Here is a 23592-nt window from a genome sequence, read left to right as displayed (position 1 = left end):
ACCTCAGATCTTGATTGCAGCATGCAAACTGCATTACTGCATCAGTTTCCTTCTGTTTATAATAAGACCGCACATTTTTACATCATTAGTCAGGGTCTGTATAGTTGCTTGTTTGAATTATTCTACATTACTGATGTAGACTTTTGAACGATCCCCACGTTCCATGCGGCAGTCTCATCAACTGCCACATGCATTGCTAAGATAAAACAAGCAGAAGGGTGTTTGGCTCATAGCAAGAATTTTAGATCACTAAAACAATAGCAAAAGAGCCGTCACTGTAACTGTACTGTTCGCATCAAGAGCATTGTGCTGAGCTCTACACACCCTCCCTGTCACCACAACCTGCCCTCAGGCACTACATTTTCTGCTGTCACTAAGTGTGCCATAATTCACTGAGTTAACCTCATCCTTGCAGGCGAGGGGGGGACAGCACAGCTCCACTGGAATCATCTGCTTCTGTATGTGTGAGCAGATATAGCACCCACAGAGTGATCGGCTGAATTCAAGCTGAAAATGAGTTTTGGCACAGATGTCCTGCTCGCACTGAGCATCACTCAACAAATGGAGTCACTCTTTATTTCCATCAAGAGGTTTTCACGGTTCCACCATCCCACCTGCAGTGAAAGGCAGTTATGTAATCCTGGCAATCACCAGGAGGGGCTCAATAGGTCAACGTCCCATCAAAAGATGCCAGATGACCCGTGGTCTAATTCATATTTCTGTTAGTTTTGAGCATGAAAAAGTTCGAGGAGCCCTGTAGTTGCTGTTCATACCCGGTTCAGTGATGTAGGGGGAGGGGGTTGTGAGGAGTAGCTCACTCAAAACCACTGTAAACGCGCTGGCCAGACCAAAACGTCCACACAAACACGTTTTTGCGTTACAACTACCAGCTAATACACACGTTAATTAGGCTAATTACCGCGAGGAGCCTGGTACCAGCTGCTTTTATGTCAGCACGAGGGCCCTTACTGAGCACGTTACCTCGCGCTGAGCTCAGCTGAACCTGGATAACTTAACCTACCTGGACATATACACACTGCTGACACAAACAGACAACAGTTACCGCTATCGACCTCCTGGGAGAAAATATTTACTCGGTTGAATACACCTCTCGCGCGAGGGTTGTTTGTTTGCGCTAACAGCACACACTCACGCACGCGCTGCTTTTAATGTTGCGTTCACGGCGAGCGAACTTACCTAAATCATCCATGTTGTGCCGGAAATCGTTCCAACGCTGAGAACCGGACCACAGCTGGACAGCCGATTCAGAATCCCAATCGCCAATTCTCCGGCCGCAGATCTCCACCCCCCGCTTCGCTGAACGCAGTGAAGTTTTCAAGTTCCCCCTGCAGCTCGACGAGCCTCAAACACACTCACAAACACAGAGAGACACACACACATACCCAGCTGCCCCCCGCTGGAGTCTCCAATAGTCCACATCCAGCCGCCCCCCTCTCTCCTCCGCCTGCCCACCCGCGCCAACACACAGAGACCAGCGACATCCAGCGGAGACTTAGAGACCTAAGACCTACTATAAATTTACCACAGCTCCATCATACAGTAGATGACAGAGGTGATATGAACATCCCACAGATTTAATGTGAAGGGGAAAAGGGTGTTGTTTCCCAATCAAAACAATCAAACCGTTTACACCACAATATTGTTCTTTCTTTGTTTTGTTTTTGTAATGACCCTAACAAGACCTACTCCAAAAATGTTTTCCAAGTTGCATTCCTTGATTCATTATTGTGCAGACGTATTTGCACAAATATTGGCACGTCATCTAGACACTCAAAGTAAGTACACTTAAAAGTAAGCTTTTACTTTTTTTTTTGATTTGATTCAATTAGTTCCTTATCTATTACTCTTACCTCTTGGCCAATCTTCTGTTTCTTACCTCCTGGGTATCAGTACAGTATCAGTACAGTCTTTTATTATTACAGCTAATTATTATTAATCAGGCCGAAGTGAATGTCACACAAATTTATAATGAATCTGCACTGAGCTATTGACTTGGATATGGTTTTAAGATGATATATAGATAATCCTCAGTTTTTTTTAAAAAGTGCACTCTTTCATGATTAGTTAGTTAGTTAGTTTGGTGGTAATAGAGAACACTAGCAGCCCTCTGACCACTGACTTATCATCTGACTCACTGGGAGACTACAGCCTGGGCTGAGATGATCAAGGTCCAGTTCCAGCACCTGCTTATGCTTTAAGAAAAGTCATGTAACATATACAGTGGTATATTCTTCTTAAAATACCTAATACTGCTTCAGCTCTTGAACAACTCTTTAGGAAGCCCATTATATAAATCCTGCCGATCACCAAAGGAGCACTTAAGACAAATGATGCAAATTAAATATATGCATATATTTTAAAAAGGTTTTCAAATAACCCACCCCCAACTATCATAATTAGTAAAGAAAAAATCAGTTTGTTTTGTAATTTAACTGATCTTGTTCATTTCCTTTAAATTCCTTTAAATGCAATCATTTAAAATCATAATGATAAACCTACCTCTTCAGTACAACAATAACATTTCAGCATCTTCTACACAATTAAAGTGACAATGGACAATTTTCCTTCCTAGTGTTTCCAAGTGGTATTAATGTAGGCACTGCAGTTGTAAAGATTAAGTTTCAGCACTACTAATTTTAGAAAGGTCACTGCCAGGAAACATGTTATTTGTTTAGATTATTGAACAGATAATGAATCATCTGTTTGTGTCTGGCTGTTAGGGGTATCGTCAGCAACATGGCTACCACTGTCAGCCTTCCTACAGTCCAAAGCAAGAAACAACTGTAATCTTGTTTTACTATTGTTTCTTTCTCTTTTGCTGGGTAGAATTTCCACAGTTACTCTGCTTGTTCCACCGACACCATGAACAGCAAAGCTTATAAGTAACCCATCAAAACACCAAAGGTGTCGTTATTCTATAACCATTACACATTTGCTTCCAAATGCGTTAAAACAAAAAACTTTTCTATTGTCACTTCAGTGTTGTTGAAACAACAATGTGATTTGTGATGGACACACACTTGAGCCTTTTCATTTAATTGTTGCCATGGTGAAACATTATGGCAATCAGCATGGTAACAGGATTCAGGAACTGATTTGACTTATTCTAATCACCTGTTTTAGAGCAGAAAAAAATTCTGTTATAAAGCAAGACACAGTTCTAGAACACCCTTCCTTTTCAAACAAAAACATCAAACACACTAATTTTGCATTCTTACATCCTAACATTTAATTTGTAATACAGCTCTCTTACTTATATACTTACAACAACTAGAAAATGGAACTCCAGGAGAATGCCACAGCACCTGAAGATTTTGAATCTCTATGCAAAACCTATGAGGTCCTCCTCTGTAAAAACAAGGCCCTCTGCCTCAAAAACAAAAACCTAACTGCAGAGAAGGAGGCTTTGCAGAAAAGGATTGATGCCCTGATTGGCCAGGAGGAACAGGATACCAACAGTTTCCCTGAAAAAGGGGAGACAGGATGAGATAGATTTGCAGGAGCACATCACCACCCCTGAAGACTGTGAATCCTTCTACCAGGCCAACCAGGTGCTCATCCATAAAAACAGGGCCCTCTGCATACAAAATCAAAATATCTATGAAGACATAGAAGCTCTTCAGGAAACAATCATTCAATTGATCTGCCAGAAGACAGGGGTCAGCAGCTGGGCCACGGAGTTTCCTGAGAGGTATGCACAGAATCGCAAGTTCTGGGTGGAAAAGGAGACCTTGGAGCAGGACCTAAGTAAACTGAAGAATGAAAAGTTGATTCCCCCTGAAATGGATGAAAAGGAAACCCAGACCTCGAGCATGTGGCAAGACATGAAGAATGCCCACAAACTCTCTCTACAAGAGAGAGCGCCCTGGGAGGCAGAGAAGAAGAAGTCTGAGGTCGATGAGAAGGAGCAACATTCTCCACAAGACATGGAATCTCCACAGGAGCAGCTGAACATGACCACCAAAGAGGCAAAGATGAACCTTATGACCTGGGACCAGGAGAGAGAGCTCTTATACCGGGACATTGCAATCCTGACAAAACAGAAGTGTGAGATGGAGGAAACGGCAAAAGAAGCCAAGCAAACCAACAAAGCTCTTCAGAAAGAAGTTCTGGAGCTTCAGATGACGCTCCAAAAGGAAAAACAGCAGAGTGACATGAATGAGGCAAGGTTCAGGGCTCACACAATGGAGAGCAGACTCAGAGCAGAGCTGGAGGAGGGGGAAGCAGTTCACAGCTTTGATGAGCTGCTTCAGGCCTGAGCTTCTGGAGGAGGTGAATGCCCTTCGCGATAAGGTAAAGACCCTTGAAGAGAAGCTGCAGATTCAGGGCAGCTCAAGCTCTGAGGGGAAGCAGAGCTCGTCGAGCGAGCGTGAGTGGCTTTCGTTGCGGCGAAGGTTTGTCAGGTTCTTCATCCCAGGGTGGAGGAGGTGCTACTCAAGCCAGGAGACAGTGGAGTATGCGGAGCCCAGGGAGCAATATACAGAGGAGATCCAGGGTAGACTGTCATTGATGGAGAGGTTCGTCAGCTCCTGTGCCCCATGTTTTAGGAGGAGGAGGACATAGAAAATGTTGACCTAAAAGTAACTGGGATTTTAGAGCAAAAATTTAAAAAGATAAAGCATGAGCAAAAACAATTTCATATGTGGTTGAACTGTATTTTCTGAAGCTTTAGACCAAAATGAACTTGAGGTTGTGCAGAGATAAGTGGTGAAATAACTGTGTGCCTTGCCTGCTCTGCTGCCTTTCTTGCCATATTGACAGAGGTTATTTAAATTTTGCAAAGATAAATTACAAAGCAATAATATTGAAACTGTAGATGTTGTTTGATGATATCCATGATGAAGAGGAGATTCCATGGATCCAGACTCACAACTTCTGCATTATGTGCAAATTTACTCTGTTGCTACAATGCCATCTACAGGAGAAATGCCTTTCAGAATTTTGCAGGATAACTTGAATGACATCAAACAAGAATTTGGTGTTACAATATTTAATGTGCCAATTTTAATTTTAATTTATTTAAAGACTTGAATATACTGTATTTACTATAAGAGAAGTAGCTGTACTGAAGAGTACTGTGGTCTGCCCTGGTCTATGGACCAACAAATGTTACTCAAATCTGTCTTAAGAAATATTCCACTAGTAATCACAACAACTGGATCAACTTTCTGGGCAAAGATTAAAAGAAGGAACAATAGAGGGAGAGGGAGAAGGTAGATATTACATTAGTATAAGTGAAACTCCTTCACATATACACTTATGTGCAATACAATGTAGGACTAAATACAGATACTACACTAATGCTCATGAGTGAAGAGAGAGCTGACACCTAAGCTGTTTCCCTTACAGCTAAAGTCAGCCCTGTTCAAACAGATGTACCACACTCAGCATAAATCGACAGTTCCCACAGAAAATTCATTCATTATTTCTCAACGATGGATCCAGACTAAATGTCACTTAAACACTGTATTAAATCCAAATATGAACCTCTATGAGAGAGCTTTAATTGCACCCTCAGCACATTGTAAAATGCTCCTGCTGATCAATGATTGGTGTAATATTACTAAAGGGATTTACAATGTGAGGAGCTCAGCAGTGAGATTACAGCAACCTAATGATGGTTTAACAGAGGTTTTTTTTAATGCCTTTTGCGTAATCTCACCAAGAGTTCTGCAAAAGCATTCATTTTTTTCTTGCTGCGTGGTAATTAATAGGTTTGCTTTTGAGGAATTACTGGAGATTTAAGACTTATCAGGTAAATTCAATTTACCTTATTTAGTAGATACTGTGAACATTGCAACCTTTGTTTATCATTTTGGATGCCCCATAGGCTTTTTTCATCTTTCTTTTTTTCAATGGCCGCTAGAGGGTGATCATGCACTAACTTACACAGACGTTCAGATTCAGTGAGTCACCAGTGTTTAATTTAGTTCCAGTGAGCCTGACTGACTGACAGTTTTACACGTTGTGCTTGATTTACACTTTCAGTTCCAATACTATTTTACTGAACAATATTGTTATTCCATATATATATTACTCATATAGTCCCAGCACTTCAACAGTAAATAAACACAGAACCCTCAGAATGTTTGTGTTTGAAACTGAGAAATGCTGCAGCTTGCATTTTGAGTGTTAGAGAAAAATGAAGTTCAGTCCATAAATAAATTTCTCCTCTGAGGGAGATTTCCTCCTGACTAGATTTAATGAGGACTTCTCTCCATAACTGACAGGTAGGTCATTATCCTCAGAAATGTTAATGCCAAAATTTTGCACAGATATATGCCAAACTACTTATGTTTGAGTCAAGAACAACCAATCTTGACAGTGACTCATTATATATCTTTAGACCAAAAAAGAAAAAAAAAATGGCTTCAGACATCTTTAAGGAGGAATACAACAACCTCCAGGAGGAAAATGACAGATATATGCAGCTCATCAGTCAGCAGAAAGATCACCTGGTCTCTCTGGATAGGGAGGTAAACTACTAGACGCATGTATATGGTTTACTTTACCCTGACACTTGATCTTGGCTAAAGATTAAACATGTTTAGTTTGCATGTGTGTCACTTATATGAACGTGTTTTAGTTCGTGTATTACTCTTTCTCTTCGATTTTATTTTGTCTTTAACTCTGTGTTTGTTGTGACATGATATGATATGAAAGTAGCAGAAGACACTGTTATAGTATCTGTACTATGTGCAGTACAGTGACACTGGTAACAGCAGACACATTAGAGGTAGCAGTATGCGGTGTACTACTCAATTTGAATGTATTTGGATTGAATTCGGTGAACAGTGTGGGAAATTTAAAGACATCCTATCACTACAATGTTGCACTGTTCAGAAACTGAATCTGTATTGACAGGGCTACAGTTTCTCTTCTACTATCAGCACTTTAAATTCAGAGTCAGTATTTCATTTTAAATCCAACATGCTACAGGCAGCCTGATAAAAAAAACAAACCTGTCAAATAGTGTGTTGTATGCAATGCGTCTTCCCTCCTGTGTGGCTTCAGATAATTGCGGCAGAGAATGGAATTCAAGAGAAGTTAATAGTCCCAGGTGGCATCGTCAAACACCAAGGGAGATATCACCGCCACTGGAAACATATTGGCATTTTGGAAAACAAACTCAAGCAGGTACTAATGCTGATGCAACTACATATCCATGACCTTGACTTTGGTTATTACACAACTTAGTACTACAGTGTCAATTATATTCAAATTCCATCCTAATTATTTTGTAGCTTAAAGGAATAATTAATCATTTTAGGAAACACACTTATTAACTTTTGTGCTGAGATTTTAGTCTTTATGCTAGGCTAGCTATCAAGCTATGGCCTTATATTTAATTGGCAGACATGAGAGTAGTACCAGCCTTCTTATCACTTACTATTCTCTTAACACTTTGAAAAGAAAATAAGCTCTCCTCCCTCTCTCCTGTCTATGTCCCTCAACAAGAACTTTGTCCACAACTTGCCATAACACACCATCCTGATTTTCATGCAAAAAAAATGTAAACTCATCCTCTAACCCAACTCTAATTCTTTGCTTGTCTTCTAAAGGAAACTATTAAGTTTGACGAGTTACTGTGCAGGAACACAGAACACCGTCAAGACACTGCTCACCTGCAGCAGCAGAAAGCCATAGGGTGCAACGTTGAAGAGAAGTTAAACAGGCAGCTGGCTATGCAGCAAAGCATCAGGGAGAAACTGGAGGAGAGGTCCTCTATCACTTTCAACCAGAGGTAAATTCACACGTTTGTGGACGTGTGGAAAGCACGTATACCAGCAGGGTTCTGATGTGTTTTTGTGTTGCATTATGGGACAGATCAGAAGCTGAGAACCGAATGCTAGAAGCGACGGAGTCCATTAAGGTGGACACAGTGCATTTTGCCAAGAGAAGGATGCAGCTGAAGACTGTGATCCACCATTATGGCAAACTGCACACTTTCATGGAGAGGAAGTTACAGGAAACTATTCCTTTAGAAGAGGATGAAGACTCCAAGAGGAGAAGTATGACACTCCACACACCACTGAGTAGCATCTCAATCAGAGCATTCGCAGGCTTGGTCTCCTACATTACTCCAAGCAGATGTCATTTCTAACCTATTTCATTGCTACAGAGAAACAGCTGCAGTATGAGACTGGAGTTAGGAGGTTGGAGATGTACATGCAGGGTCACAGCACGCTAGGTGGAAGTCACTGGAGAAAGAGACCTTCGTCAGATAGGCCATGTGTTTATTCAGAATGAGCAGAAGAATTTTGCTCACATCAACTACATCAACGAGCTGCACAACAGAGGGAACGTACTGAAGAGCTGCGTAGACAAGATGAAGGCATGCGCATATCCCGTCAGCATACACACAGACACAGGTTAACTTCATGTAATATTTATTTATATGTGTGTTGTCCTTCAGAGTGACTTACTGTTCCTTGAGCAAGAGAGCAGAGGACATGATGAGCAGAGTATGAGCCAGCTTGAGAAGCTAGAAGTGAGTCTCACTGTCTGACCTCTGCACACGAGGCCGTTGGTTGGTTTCACACATACTGTAAATATTAGAGCTGAGTCATGGTTTATTTTCATGCCATAGTGTTTGCTAATGTCTGTGGCTGACCAGGATTATAACAGCATATTTATAATGTGTGCATAATGCGATGTAGCTCAGAAGATATAAACTTGGATCCAAGATGTTTCCTAGCAACATGTTTTCAGGTGCAAATCTTGTATCTCCATGATCTCAACTCTTATAGAACTAAAAAAGAATTTAAAAAAAATAAATAAATAAAAAATAAAAAACTGTTATGAGTTGATATAAACCTAAATCTAAAAACCTACTGCAGATATGAGGTTTCTACGTGAGAGCTGTGATATGTGATCTCTCTGTCATTGTTGTCGAAGGGACCTAGAGTTCAGTTATCTTCAGATTGTCTGTTGTTGTGCCTGAATCACATGATAGGAGACGTCATATCCAAAAATATCTCCTATCGTTCCTCTAAGAATTCATTTTAGGATTTCATTAATCACCTTTAAATCAAAATGTGGTTTCAGTCTGACCCTACCTATCTGAGATTATACAGCTACTTTATACACTGACAGTATACTGTCACCTATGAAAGTATCTCAGTCCCCATTTGTGACCCTGTATTTTGAGCCTGATTATACACTGAGGGCAAATAAAGACCTGCCATCTGGGTTGTTAAGGTATGCTGCTCATTAATCTATAAACTTTATATCCAGGTTATATAAAGATAAGAAGGTAAGGTTATTGGTTATTTAAAAAAAACACTACATCCTATCTACAACATTATCCTACATTGTTGTTTCCTGTGTCCTCCCACACTGTAGTCTGAGTTGAAGATGTACAGCTGCCTGGCTGACTCCCTGGAAGAGCAGCGCACTGTGATTCAGAAGAGTCTGGACCAGATGAAGACTGCCATCACCAGCCTTTGTGCCGAGATAATGCGAGAATCCGTCACTGTCACTTCTGACAACATAGCACACCTCACTAGTAAGTGGAACAGATTATCCTTAACTTCCTGAACCTGCCCCATAATATACATTTTAACACCTGTTGTCAACTTTTCTCTACTTCAGGTATCCTTGAGGAGAGAATCCGTAACCTGATGATCCAGGCCAACAGCATGGGGGATGAACAGATGGAGTTACCGCCTCAGAAACTGCTGTGGGCCAACTCTGACTTGCTACCAGGTATGAATCACCTAACCTTTATACTTGCCATGAATCTCTATGTAAGTTTGATACCTTTCCTGAATAAAAATAAATAATAATGTATATATTCCAGTTTGACATAAATGTGTTCAACCATAAACTGTTCACTGTTTATGTATTTGTCACAGAGCTTGAGACGGTTGTGGAAACAGATCGCGGCAAATCTCCTGCACGCTCTCTCAAGTCTGCCTGAAAATGGTCGTCGTCTTTTCACTGCAGCACACCAGCCTTTTACATGTTTCTGGTGGCAATAAACAACATATTACAGCATCCTGCTCTAGCTCTTCATTCTGTGTAACATACAGTATAATCACTTCTTAATTTGGATTTACAATTAAACAAAAACACTGAAAGAGAACTATTTAGATAATTAGGAGCTGTGGTTCAAATACTATTAAGTACTACTGAAATTTTGTGTAAATGGTCTTATTTTGAAAAACACAAAGGCCTTCCTGTGTAGTCAGACAGGGGTACTGTTCTGGTTGAAATTTTGGTTGTGTGTGTTGTGAGAGAGGGAGTGGAACCCCTCCCTCCTCCACAGGATTCTGACCGTCAAAGGTTCAGCCAGTCCGCAGGGGAGACCCCCCTCTGTGGGAAGAGAGTGGATCGAATTTTAGGCCTCAAGCTGCTATACTCTCTGTGAGTGGGAACTGGTGACATCTTCAGTGACACCATCAGTTCTGGCCACCTAGGTTAGTATTCTCTCTCTCTTTTTAACTCTGTTCTCCACCAACTTTTTAAGTTGTTTTTGGAGATCTGTGGTGAAAAACTGCTGTCCTCCACAGCTGAAAACACTGAACATTTAGAGTCAACCAGAACAGAAAAGATGCAGACCAGAAAACCCTAAACAAAGATGCCACAAAGTTGTGTTGCAGTGCTAATATCTGTAGTTTAGTCATTATAAACAAGACCCTATGACATGCAAGTAGTCATATGAGCCACTGTTAACATAAAAATATGGATTATAGTTGCTTTAAGTGAACAGTCATCTATTTGTGTCAGTAGGTGTGACTGAGGTTAAAGGGACAATGTGCTATTTCTCCCTCTGTTCCCCCTCCTTAATGGCCACAGCCTGTTCCTAGAGACTGCTGAAACAGGACGCATGGTGTGAGCTCAAATGTCCAAGTTGATCCAAACACTTTATCCCTCACCACCCCCTGGCTACCACTCCCTCCTAGAAGACAATACTTTAGTCTGGTGGTTGACAAGCCTGCTCTCCCCGCTCCCTCCAGCTGGAACAACCATGGATTTTCACCCCCCTCCCCCCATCACTCCGCCAAGGTCTGGCAAGTGGGGTAGGTGAGGGTGCTAAAGATCACTTGGTGGCATCCTATTGTGTTCTCAAACTCCACAGTATAGCATTACCCCCCTCACATCATCACGGCACCAAAATAACAACAGGGCTTTGTCTCGCTAAAGCCCTCTGTTTCAGTAGCCAAGCATTTTTCTGCACACACAAACACACATACACTACATACATATCCTACTTTGTACATGCACAAAAATATATAAAGAGGCACACGCACAAACAACGCCACACTCATGTTTTGGATTAATCTCTAGGGAGGGGATTTCAGAGGACCACCAACCGCACATCCGCTATTCTTAAGTGCGCACATTCACTACCTAACATGGAATTAAAGAGTAGCTGGTGTAGCCATGTGTTCAAGCACTAATCCTATGATCCTGTAAACATATGAGCAGGAATATAGGCTCAGTGCATATATTGTCTTTGGGATCCCTTCAGATTAAATGTTTCAAAAAGCAGCCTGGTAACTGTCTTTGAAAACTTTTATTAGACGAACCTGCACAGACCCAATAAATGGATATTTTCTATTTTTTAAAAAACAATAGGCAAGTGGTTTGAGTCTGTACAAAATGATGAGGAAAAAAAATTTAATTAGTCTCAGGTGAATATGGGAACATACAGTGGATAAAGCAGAAAGCTTAATGCTTGATACTGTCAATAGTCCATTTTTTGGTAGGGCCTGGGAGACAAAAAAAATCTCATCTCGATCCTCTTGTGCTCTCAAGTGAGTACTGTACAGAAACAATGCAGCCAACATAAGAGTTGAGTAAATAAACGACAGTCCATATTTCCTTCAAGGGCAGCTGGTCAGTTTCAATGACTCTCTATTTGGATAGGTGGGCAAAAAGATTTACTCCTGGTCCTTTTCCTCTCCGTGGGTGATGATGTGAACCAGGTTCTTGTAGTCCAGGTTTCCTGCCACATCTGGGGGGAAGGCAGCGAACATCTGCTCCATCTTAACAGCAGAAAGCAGATATTATGACAACTTTTATCACAGCTTTAGACTCTCACCAAAAAACACATACTGTGTGTGTGAAAAGGAAGGTGTGATGATTCACTTTTTTCCCCCCTCTAAATGAAATTGCGTCTGATGTGGATGTAGATGATCTTCATGATGACGCTCATCCCTCTCTGCTTTTTGGACTCACCCACACGCACAAAAGCAATCTGCTATAATAATGATAATTAGAGTAAAAAAAAAAAAAAGGACTACAGTGTACCTCTTCAGCTGAGAATCGGTCGGCTTGTGTCGTTAGCATCTGTGTCACACTGGGCAGGAAAGAGGAAAAAAACAGTGTGAGATGAAGAGGCCTGTGTTTACACCAGGCGGAAATGTGCGGGTCATAATGACCTTTACCCATTATGGATTTGTTCTGGGATGAGTGATTGCAGTCAGACTCGGACGTGGTCATAAATTGTAAGCAAAAGCTGATGTAATGCTCCTTGCTGTGAATTTGCATATTACAAACTGAGGTGGTGTGAGGAGTGGAGCGCGTTAAGCCACTTACTAATCCTTCCTCAGCACACCTTTCCCCTCGGGGTCAAAGACTTTAAATGCGTTGAGGATGGTCTCCTCCGGATCAGCACCTAGATACATTAAAACAGCCGTTACTATTCTCAAAACACATTTCAGATCAACACTGCATTGCTTAAATCAAGTTTTTATCTTAACATTTTCATCTTTAGCTCTTACCTTTCAGCTTCTCACCGAACATGGTGAGGAAGACGGTGAAGTTGATCGGGCCGGGAGCCTCTTTGAGCATCTCATCGATCTCCTCCTGTTTCACGTTGAGGCGTCCTATGGGGCACCAATCGTTCAACATGGACATGTGACATGAGTATATTGAAAGTTGCTGCATGTCATTTAGAGTGAATATGGCTGATACACAAGGTGATGACAGCACACCTAGAGCAGCGAAAGTGTCTCTCAGGTCATTCTTGTCGATGAAGCCATCTCTGTTCTGGTCCATGATGGTGAAGGCCTGAGGTCAGAGAACAAAAAAAGGAGCACACATTTCCTTAAATGTTTTGTGTACCATCTTTATGCATGAACCCTGCTAAGTATTTATAACCTGCGAGTCCCCCACCCCCACCCCACCCCACACACACACAAAGGGGTTTAGCCCGGCACCCAGGGCATGCCCAGCAGTTTATCTGCGGACTAATCACTGATGACACAGTCTGGATGTCTGGGCACCACTGACCCTCATACCAACATACCACAAGCCTCACTGCTGTCAAGCCAATAGACAGGTGGGCATACTGCGACGATGAACAATGGGAAATGGAAAGACATAAAGGGAAGAAGAAAGCGAGACCTCCGCGTGGGCGTTGCTGTGTATTCTGAAGAAAGAAACACTCGGGTCGTAATCCTCCACACTGGGGAGCTAACCCACCTATTCATACACCACTTCCACAATTCTCATGTCACTCTGAGCCAAATGTAAATCAGTGAAATAATAAAAAAAAAAAAGGTTCAGCAGCTCTCACCTCTTTGAATTCTTGGATCTGGGCCTGCTCAAACATGGAGAACACATTGGAGTTGGCTCCCTCTGCTGTCCTCTTCTTGGCTTTCTTGGGGGCCTTTTGGCACAAAGACAGGAGCAGAGATGAATGTGTGCTTTAATAGGAATGGTGTTCCTAACAGGTGGGAAATTAATTTTGGGTAATAACACAACCACACAAACTAAATTAAAATGATAAAAAAAAGTGTCAGCTGTCTGAGTCATATGAAGCAAGAACATTTACATAATTCAGTATGCTTTAGCAGGTCAAACAAGTGAACAACTAAATTTCCTGAACCCATTAAGATGCAGCATGTTGCTTGTAATTTAACATTAAGTGTGGCCTGTACATAGTAACGCATTCAATGCCTGGTGAAAAGTTGGTAAAAAAAAAAAATAATAATAAACCTTTGCAGTGGTAAGCCACTTTCCATCCAAAGGTGCTTGAATCTTAAAGCTAATAAACCATCACAGAAAATTTAGAATATCTGTTGGAAAGTTTAACATATGTGGTTTTAAGTGAAACAAGATGAGGGTATTGATTTACCGCAAGCATCTGTTCAAAATAAAAAGAAGCATCCTTGAAGTAAAAAAAAAAAAAAAGAAAAAAAAAGTGCATCCCATGCATCAGACAGCACACACGCACAGACTTACCATGGCTGAGCAGCTGGGAGGTCAGACCAACAATGATGCCAGTGAACAATAGGCGAGATTGTGGGTGGCCTTTTGTAGCCCCCAACCTTCAGCTCCACTGGATGATATTTATAAACTATGTCCTCTTTAGGAAGTGACAGGTAAATGATGCTTCATACAGAGCATACAGTATTGCACGCTTGCAAAAAGAGCACACACACACACCCCTCTGTAGTAGCCACTCGCCCTGACATGACTGACATTGGACAAAGAGAGTGGAATAACTGGTCTAGAATATCAAGAGCAGGCTGAAGGTTAAAACACTTAATCACTTTAAACTGCCTTCTGTCCACAGACCACTGTCTTGACTGTCTAAACTATAGACAACAATGGCATTAACACCATTAGAGTAATATTGTAAGTGCAGAGCTAAAAGGCAGAGTATAATATATATAATATCTGGATGGCAGTCTCTCATCTTTCCCCTGTCTACCCCTTAGATCAGAAACCTTTAGAACAAAATTTTCAAAACATGACATAATTAGAATCATTCACTTTTTCTTGAATAATATCAAATTATATTTAATTCATTCACTTAAACTCCAAGGCAATGTTAATGAGGAAGCTGAATGTTAAAACAAGCCCACCCCCACCTATTGCATCACGTAACTGAGACAAAATGATGTAACTGTAAACTATTTTTTAAAAAGTCCTTGGATTAATGAATGAATGCTGCAGATTCTGTTATTCTTTAATATCATTATTATTTTACAATTGAAAATGTTCTCTATATAGCATGTATTGTACTCAGTATGTATTTGACAAGTCAAACATATTACCAGTCCAACAGAACTGATCACCAATCATTCATATCCGGATATGATAAAAAGCGTGGTGAGCGTGTGGAAATCACCAGCTCATTTATTGTAATTTACTGACCTGTCAGAACCACGTTACAGCCAACCTTTGTCTCGTTTCTCGCATGCTTCCTCACATGACTGGCGTTGACCTACCTTTCCCTGTCAATACCATGGTACGATCCAGCACCGCACACATTGTACAAACTATTTATGTGGCTTCATTTATTCTGTCAAGGTAAATTGACCTGCTGACATTCATGTCAACGAAATATCTGAAATGTCTGCCTGTGTCCGTTGTCCCTTCTCTACCAGCTACGAAGGCCCAAGTTCAGGCAGTTGAATAATCAGCAATTCAACTGCAAAATGAAAGAAACCTGTTTATGGTAATTATTATATAACAGATTAACCTGGAGAAAACTTTGACCCTTTAAAAAGGTCAGACTGGTTGTATGCTTTATGAGCACAAAGGATGGTCCTTGATCTACTTCTTCCACTACACTGGTGTTAGTATTTAAGAGCTTCTAAAACTAAGCTCAGTGATGTCAACAGCAGTAGGTGCCACATGCTTAAGTGTAACACTGCTGGAACTGAACACGTCCTTACAATGTGCTATGTCCCAATGCGCCATTAACAAGTCGTCCAGTGTCACTTGTGGCTTCCAGGTCAAGAAAAGTGACAGTGTGTGAAAATGAGCTGAATGGGCCGAGGTTAGGAGGTGACTCCATGTGTGTGATCTATATAAAGAGAGGAGCTGAAAGCCTCCCTCCGCTCAGTCCGCTCACTGTCAAACACACTGCTGTTGATGAACTAACAGCAGATGTCAGTGGTGTCACCTCACAGCACAGGAGGTTAGAATTAGATGAGTTATTGTTAACCAACGAGGCAGCGGCCGTAGTTGAAAACTTTCCTCCCGCAGCTCTGCTCTCAGTTTCTGATCCGATCAGTCGCTGCAGCTACTGTGACCATGGAATGGCAGGCCATTGTCGCTTTGGCTGAGCGCTAGGATCAGACGCCTAAAAATAGACTAACCTCTTCTAACACAATGGACATGGACAAATGGTCACTTCACTGGCAGACTCAAGTGTGAGTGCTGAGTATAAAGCACAGGGCAACAGAGAAAAAAGAGCTTCCGGTTTTCACCTCTACGTTTAAAATGAGTATGAGCACCACATAAGAAGGCAGATCAGAGGTGAAAGACAATGGCTATAATATTTAATATTCTGTGACAAAATCTCTACAGGGAACGCTAATAAAACATTTGTTAGCAGACATCAAGATATCCAGCGTTACGGCATTGTGATTCAGAATGATGTGAAAAAGAAATACAAATTCAAAAGAATAGAACAATAAAATAAAACAGGATGGGAAACCCTTTTTGTATAGACTCCTATAGAGACCAGTAGAAAACTTGTGCAATCTGTAGCATTGGGTGCTTTCTGTCAAACATTTGTGGCCAATGAATCTGCTCTATCTTCTTGGCTTAAATACATTCAGGAAGATTTCTTATGAAAAGATAAATCATTCTATGGAGGTCCTACTGTTGACAGACACACTGGGCAAGTTCAAATGTGGCCTCTCATCCGTTACATTCTGAAAACATGACTACAAACCACAAAAATATTCTATTTCCATAAATCACGTGGTGATATACAGAAATAAAATCAGCTCAACGAGAGCTAAAAGAAATGTGGACGGATCTTAGTGTCTTTTAAGTTTGGACTGGATGTTTAACTTGCCAAGAGTGCCTTAATAAGGGAAACAAAACAAGAGATTCAGTAATTGTAATGCTAAGGATTTACTGTGCAAATAGGTTAAAAGAAAGGAGACGTTATTCACGTGCTTCATTCTTAAATTGTGGAATAAAAATATAACCCAAATGAGGCAGAAGCAGAAGACAACACTCCGTTTCGTTTCAGATATACATATCCATGCCACTTACGAATCAGGGAGAAAAAAAACAAAACAAGGATTATTTTCATCTTCACCTTGAACAATTTTGGGTTATATACAATATTAAGGAACATTGTACAAAAAGAAATGCTCAAGTACTATGTTGTAAGCTTCAAACATGATCTTTTTTTCCCTCCTGTCATATAATTCAGCACTGAGGTTTTGCCCTTGACAGATGGAAGTGCATACACGAGGTGGATCCAGATACAATCACTCACTTGATAAAAGACGTGTGGACATATTAAAAGAATACTTATTGGACATTCAAGAGGACACGTAATCACGTTTTTTTCTTTAACAAAAATAGACATGGCTTGTCCAGCCTTGAAATTCCTTCTCAATATATATAAAATTATGTCTCGTCTATTTACAGTCAGATAGCGTTCTGAAGGTTTAGAAAGGTCCTGCTCCATCGCTGCTGGGGACTGTGGGTAGTGCAGTTTTAGTGTCGACCTATCCCAGGGCAGACAAACATCTGGTGTGTGGTTCTACAGGGCAGGGAGGGCTCATTTATTTAAATCTTATTTAAATTTGTTTGTGCTCCAGCCAGGTCCTGTCACCATCACTAACCAAAGTCTTGACAGAAGACTGAGGTTAGTAGAGAATGATTGTAATTAGCTGATAATGATTGTGTGTTGACACGTCAGCGCAGGGCTGGAGCCAGAAATGCTGTTAGATGGACACTGCTCTCCTGCCCCGATCTGTAGCTACTGTGGACAGAGCTGAGAGTGGAAAGGCGCCAGTTGTATTAACACTAGTTTGAAAGAATCTCTGCCATTTTCAGGAGTGACTGTGAAAATATTTAGACATTGACTTGTAAGATAAAGTTGCTACGGCTGTGCTTATCTATTATAGTCTCTACTGTCTGGAGTTAACTGAAGCTAGCAAAACCCATGAGTCAAGTCTTAAGTTGAGATCTCATATCTCACATTTTTTGTTGTTGATAAAATCAAATCAAGATACTACCTTCTCAGAGGATAGAGCACATACTCAAATACATCGCAAAAAACCCTGCTCAAATAGTTAATATGGCATTTTGTTGACCTTTATTGACCTGGGTCAATTCATTGAGGAAAAATAACCTGATTCTAATGACATCTATTTATTTCTCTTGTTCTCTCTCTGCTCTAACAGCTACAGTTGTTTTCCCCTGTGGGTTTTTCAGCTCAGATGTCAGGCAAAACAGATGTGTGGCAGTGTTTCATCATGAGTTGGTGACATTCTCACTGGTTCTTGGTTTCTTCCTTTCCCTTTCCAAAGATGACATTTCTCTGTCCATGCTGGTTATGTGGCTCTGCTTTATCTCAAACAGATGATTGGTCCCACACCTGGAGGTTAAGTGAGCAAAATACAGTCAGCTACATATATGCAAGAACAGCTGTTATCATAATTTGATATATGATGCTTATGATAAATTACAATGGTAACATTTGCTAAAGAAAAACATGAGATTTGTGGCCATTATTGCAACTGTGTAATAACTAAAAGGAAGAGTTTGACATTTTGGGAATATTCTTTCTTACTGAGAGTTAGATAAGATCAACACCACTCTCTTAGCTAAGCTAGGCTAAGCTAAGCTAAGCTAAGCTAAGCTAACTGACTCCAGTTTCTCTAGTTTAGCAGACAGGTATGAGAGTTGAAGCCTTCTCATCTGACTCTTGGCAAGAAAGTGAATAAACATATTACCAAAAATGTTAAACTAGTCCTTTAACAAATTATAAGAATCAACAGACAACAACAACAACTGACAAACCTTGTTAACAGGGTTTATGGGTGTGCGTCCGGAGCCAGTATGAAGCCGTTGGCGCTCTTCGAATCGTCCGGGGGACCTCTCTCTACGAACATCCATCATCCGGCCAGGGGAGCGATCCATGCGTGGGTCTGCCATAGCCCTGCCTGGGGAGCGCTCTAACCGGGGGTCAGCCATGGCTCTTCCAGGAGACCCCACTATCCGGCTCTCCAGCATCCTGCCAGGAGACTTCTCTCTCTCCAGCGGACGGCTGGGGGACTTGTCCCGCCTAAACTCTGTGCGAGCCTCTCGGTAACGGTGAGGTGTGCCGGGATCTCCATGAACTAGGGGGTTGGCTGCCAGTCTTTTAGAGATGTGCTCATTGTAGGATGGAGGCCCGCGCTTGTTAGGGCTGTTGGGAAGGAACCGAGGCACAAAAATGGGCACGGAGCATTGTTTGAAAGAAAAGGGATTTTGTGTCTTGGGACATGGGCTTTGCTTGGCACTCAGGTCGGTCAGCAAATGTGGTGAGGAAAGTGTGCGCACCATCAAACTCATTTGATAAACCATCTTTAAACAAGATGAAGAGTAAGAGCAGCTCAGATGTGAGAGAGCATAAAATTATAATAGACCAGTCTCAGAGCATAAAAGGAGGAAGTCAGTCTTTATTCAGCAATTTCCTTTCTACATGTAACAGGAGACATTTTTAAAAAGTAATCTTAATTTTAAAAGACAAATGTTATGACTTGTTACAGATAAAAAATGAACTCCTCCTCCTGCAAAAAATGAAATGGAAGTGTTACTCTTTGTTACTCTCTGTGTAACCAAATCGAAATTAAGGACACAATTCCACAATCACCACCTGTGAATGTCAACCTGTACCCTTCAGTGCCAGCAAGTCCCAGTGACCCTTCAACAACAGTGTCCATGGAGTAAGGAAGTGCAGTGGAATGCTCTGCATAGCAGGGATGACCAAAACTTACCAAAAATAATGAATGAATAAACAAGATTCTCAAGTAAAATGAGTAATCAAAGTAAATATAAAAGGCACGTCTTTGTCTTATCTTTTTTTTCTTTCAAGGCAAGATGTATTCTGTCTGCAAGATTTATTACTCTTATAGCAAAATCAATTTCCACAGAGCAGGGTTTTCCTTCTTTTATTTCCCGTCAACAGATAAATGAGCATATGGTGTAATTTATTAAGACATTATTATTATAACGTATTATGTAATAATTACATATAATAATTATTTCTTTATTAATACATAATTAATGCAACTACTCATTAAGTTAAGTAGCTAAAATCAAATTATCTCAAGTTATTTATTTCAATCTTTGGCTATTGGAATATTACATTAAAGTACTTGTTTGTTATTACATTATGTGGGATAATTTTATTCTCCTTTAATAGAGAATTACAAATTACATCTGATGCTGTAATATTGATAGATTCTATCCTAAGGGAATTACATTATACTAATGGAAAAATATTGAGGTTACAGTAAAAGATAAAATACAAAATGTGTTTATTTGTTCATTTCTTTATTTTTTTAGTTGAGCTTTGCATCTACATCTGCACATATGTATGAAAGCTCAAGATGTGGTTCTGACCAAGAAGAGGGGTGATGGGTGGTGGTAGTTTAAAAGTGTCACCAACATAATACCCAGATTTTATCAGCCACCACAGGAGAATGTGAGCGTGTCAGTGTGAGCTTTGTGTGTGTCCTTACCTGCGCCCGGAGCCGTTCCGCTGCAGGTCTCCTCCGCCCTCCTGGCACTGGACCAGGTTGCCCTTGCAGCAGATGACCCTCAGTTTGTTCTGGTAGGACGAGGCCAGGTAGATGGCCCCAGAGGAGATGGCCGGGCCCAGGTAGCGTGGGTTCGGGATATCCAGGTGTGCGTATGAGTGAGGCCTGGAAAGATATAAAAGCCTCAGACACTGTTTCAGGTGGATTATTCTTGCCCTTCTCTACTGTGCATTTACCTTAACAATCTGAGCATTATAATAAGGATTGATAGTGAGTAAAGAGCCACAGAATGATGATCAGTTTTACTTGTGTAAACCCTAACTGACTGGTACTGACAAAGAAGCAGAAGGTAGTTTTACCCGAGAGCAGCGTGTCCCTGAATCTCAATAACGTCCAGAGAGTTGAAGTAGGTCACAAACAAATACGGTTCTCTGTAGGCTGAAAGGCCAAAAAATCCACTTAACATCATTTTTATAGAGAATATTGACCATCAAATAATTAGAGAATAAATGAAATTTTGAAAGTAACATTGGAGAAATTCTGATCCACACTAACCAAATGAGAGAGGCAGACGGCTCCACTTGATATCATCACTTCTACTCCTGCGGCCGTATGAATCCACAAACACACCAAACTCTGCAAGAAAAATATTTCAGACATTGTACAAACAAACATAAACATAAATGACAAAAATAATCTCCTCTTCAAACTAAGCAAATTTTCTCGCACAAATGGTTAGATTTTGTCTCCTTCTGTACATGTGTTGCCATGCTCGACTGCACACAGAATGGTACTGAACATGTGCCCACACAAACAGAAAATAAATGTCTAACCATGGAAACAGAGCAGGTATTCATCCTTCTGCGGAGCAGTGGTGACCTGGATGATGGAGATGGGGAAGCTGTGGGAGGAGGCGGCGAAAACAGCTGAAGCTAGAGTTACGTCGTTTTTATCCAGGAACTCTGTGGAAAGAAATTGTTGTCAGGTGTGAATGTTCAAATCTCATGGCCACAGATACACACTTGTGCAGACTTGCTCAGAACGCCATCTGGGTGTCAAGAAGTAATATTTAAAAAAGTAATATCAGTACAGAATTTGACCTACCTTCCAGCACGTACTGCTTCATCTCAATCTCATAGAACTTGTTGGTGCCGATAATGATGCTGTAGCCGGTGAAGTGGATACAACTGCAAGGCTCAGACGTCTCAATCTCCTGCAAATACAAAGCAAAACAGAGCATCTACCTTGCTACAAAACACTGTCTCACCTTCATCATATAACTGATTTTCCATCTGTCTTTAAGGCCCACTCACCTTTCTGATGCAGAACTTGTTGAGGCTTTCATTGTGTCGCAGAATTGTAATCTTATTGGGCATGGCGGCACAGATACAAATCCCATTATCAATCTGTAAAGAAGGCACAATTCTGCAATCAGGACAGCGGTAAATATCTGCAATCAGACAGCACACTGCTCTGCTATTACTCTGCTCATTAACTCTGACTAAATAACAGCCCTAACTAGAATGATTTTGTTCTGTGTAAGTAACGACAACCTGACTCACCTTTCCAGAGGAGAAGAGGTGGCATCCCTTCACTGTCTCAAAGATGAAGGGGTTGAGGTCAGGCTGAGCTGGGAGATGGGACTGTGACAAAGACTGTTTCACCTTCTTGATCTCCACCAGACACAGTGCCCTCTCCTCTCCTGGAGGAGAACATGAATAAATGAAGGAATCGTTAAAATAAATACCATCTTAGATTGACATAGCACAATTAACAAGACAATCAAGTATATTGGGCGACATCTACTGTCATGTACTGACCAGTGATCATTAGCAGCTTATCAAGCTCCTTCAGGATCTGGATCTGAAAGACGGAGGTCAGCCCGGGGATGTGGGTCAAAGAGTTCTTTATGACGTTTAGAGCATACAAACCCTCCTCAGAGCCGACCAACACAATCTGAGGGAAATAAATAAGGAAGATTATAAAGTGCAGCAGGACGGTGCAGCAGTAAGAGGAAATGTCTAACTGGAAGAATGACTAATTAGTTATCTGTTTATACTACAGGATTTTGTCCTTGTACCTGGTCAGTGAGAGGCAGAGTGCAGTTGATGTCCAAACGGTCGTCACCCTCCAGTTTTAGCAGGGAGTTCCCCAGAAGTTTCTATTAAGAGAAGAAAACAAAAAGAGAGAGACATGCAGCAGAGGAAGGCAACAGGTTAGGAGGATTTTCTGCATATCAATTGCTTTAGAGCAAGACAAGCTAAACCAGCAGGAATGACAGCCAGAGAGCCTTCACAAACACCAAATTAGTAATATCAATATTGACAAGTAGAATTCACATGTAAGCTGGGGATGTCTGACCCAGACAAGTGACATCATTCTCCAAAGACAAAACAATAAATTACTATTTTAAGCTATTATTACTATTTATTTTTGTCCCAGTATAAACACAATTTTACACAAAAAACATCCTTTGTATAACAAAGTAAGCAAAACCTGCTCAGTGTTGTATAAGAATTGTGCCAAAGTAAAATAGGAATGAAATCAGGAAATACGGGGAGGCAAAGGAGACTATGTATCGAGCAACCATTTGCTGCCTATGTTTGATACTTGACAGTTTCTGATAAGAGCTACAGCTACATTTAACAACAAACTTCTGTGGTTTATTTTCGTCATTACATACTGTTCATACATCCTCATCCCAGGTTGTATGGACGTGGCCATTTTACAGTAGGCAGCTAAGTAACGACAGCTACTGTGGTGTGAGCCTGACCAACTGAGTGAAAGAGGGTGGAACCAACAATACATAAACTATATGGCCAAGTATGTGAACATATCCTAGACAAAAACTATATAATAAAAGTAATAAGTAATACATTTTGGTCTGGAACAGATTGGAGTAGGTACCTTAGTTCCAATGAATAAAATTTTGAATGCTATAGTATGTAATTCTAGGGGGAAGAACTTATCACTCAATATCAGTTCCAAATCTCACTACTGCTCTTGTGGCTGCATGGCATGTAACCGGGCTCCAAAATCTAATGGAGGGCCTTCAGAGAAGAGTGTGGGCTGTTATACTAGCATATTAAAGCCCATGGTTTTGGAATGA

General features: G+C 40.9%; 4 protein-coding genes across 7 annotated transcripts in view; 1 reads left to right on the top strand and 3 right to left on the bottom strand.

The window, feature by feature from the left end:
• Positions 1–1445, bottom strand: part of LOC108899679 (paxillin) — a 28945-nt gene extending 27500 nt beyond the window's left edge. The window contains exon 1 of one of the 2 annotated variants that reach the window (XM_018700272.2): positions 1198–1445. In XM_018700272.2, coding sequence (XP_018555788.1) covers positions 1198–1210 — 13 coding nt within the window. In that variant the 5' untranslated portion in view covers positions 1211–1445. The remainder of the gene's footprint in view (positions 1–1197) is intronic. The other variant, XM_018700275.2, reaches the window with a different exon arrangement.
• A 4665-nt stretch (positions 1446–6110) lies between these two features.
• On the top strand, positions 6111–10042 carry LOC108899639 (uncharacterized). Of its 2 annotated transcripts, XM_018700187.2 has the most exons (10): positions 6111–6251; positions 6368–6497; positions 7036–7158; positions 7584–7765; positions 7849–8033; positions 8144–8356; positions 8438–8512; positions 9367–9529; positions 9616–9729; positions 9879–10042. In XM_018700187.2, exons 6-10 carry the CDS (start codon positions 8351–8353, stop codon positions 9941–9943), a joined length of 423 nt encoding a protein of 140 aa, XP_018555703.1. In that variant the 5' UTR covers positions 6111–6251; positions 6368–6497; positions 7036–7158; positions 7584–7765; positions 7849–8033; positions 8144–8350; the 3' UTR covers positions 9944–10042. The 2 variants fall into 2 exon arrangements, 1 of the variants encoding a protein (XP_018555703.1); XR_001963589.2 differs by lacking the exon at positions 8438–8512 and having other exon boundaries at positions 8144–8393.
• Positions 10043–11527: 1485 nt separating this feature from the next.
• On the bottom strand, positions 11528–14365 carry myl2a (myosin, light chain 2a, regulatory, cardiac, slow). Of its 2 annotated transcripts, XM_018700321.2 has the most exons (7): positions 14218–14364; positions 13550–13642; positions 12966–13041; positions 12753–12857; positions 12568–12646; positions 12280–12328; positions 11528–12014 (listed from the first exon to the last, which is right to left on the bottom strand). In XM_018700321.2, the coding sequence occupies exons 1-7, from the start codon at positions 14218–14220 to the stop codon at positions 11910–11912; spliced, it is 510 nt and encodes a 169-aa protein (XP_018555837.1). In that variant the 5' UTR covers positions 14221–14364; the 3' UTR covers positions 11528–11909. The 2 variants fall into 2 exon arrangements, with proteins under 2 accessions (XP_018555837.1, XP_050930623.1); XM_051074666.1 differs by having other exon boundaries at positions 12753–13041; positions 14218–14365.
• A 1881-nt stretch (positions 14366–16246) lies between these two features.
• cita (citron rho-interacting serine/threonine kinase a) overlaps positions 16247–23592 on the bottom strand; it is a 35808-nt gene continuing 28462 nt past the window's right edge. The window contains 11 exon segments of the mRNA XM_018700302.2: positions 16247–18334; positions 18760–19147; positions 20466–20648; positions 20843–20921; positions 21039–21119; positions 21317–21445; positions 21588–21696; positions 21797–21889; positions 22046–22185; positions 22304–22439; positions 22564–22644. Coding sequence (XP_018555818.1) covers positions 18311–18334; positions 18760–19147; positions 20466–20648; positions 20843–20921; positions 21039–21119; positions 21317–21445; positions 21588–21696; positions 21797–21889; positions 22046–22185; positions 22304–22439; positions 22564–22644 — 1443 coding nt within the window. The 3' untranslated portion in view covers positions 16247–18310.

The sequence above is a fragment of the Lates calcarifer genome, linkage group LG12, assembly GCF_001640805.2.
Source record: "Lates calcarifer isolate ASB-BC8 linkage group LG12, TLL_Latcal_v3, whole genome shotgun sequence".
NCBI classification, from domain to species: Eukaryota; Metazoa; Chordata; class Actinopteri; family Centropomidae; genus Lates; species Lates calcarifer.
The sequence above is the reverse complement of the archived record's forward strand: the minus strand, read 5'-3'. Positions and strand labels throughout refer to the sequence as shown.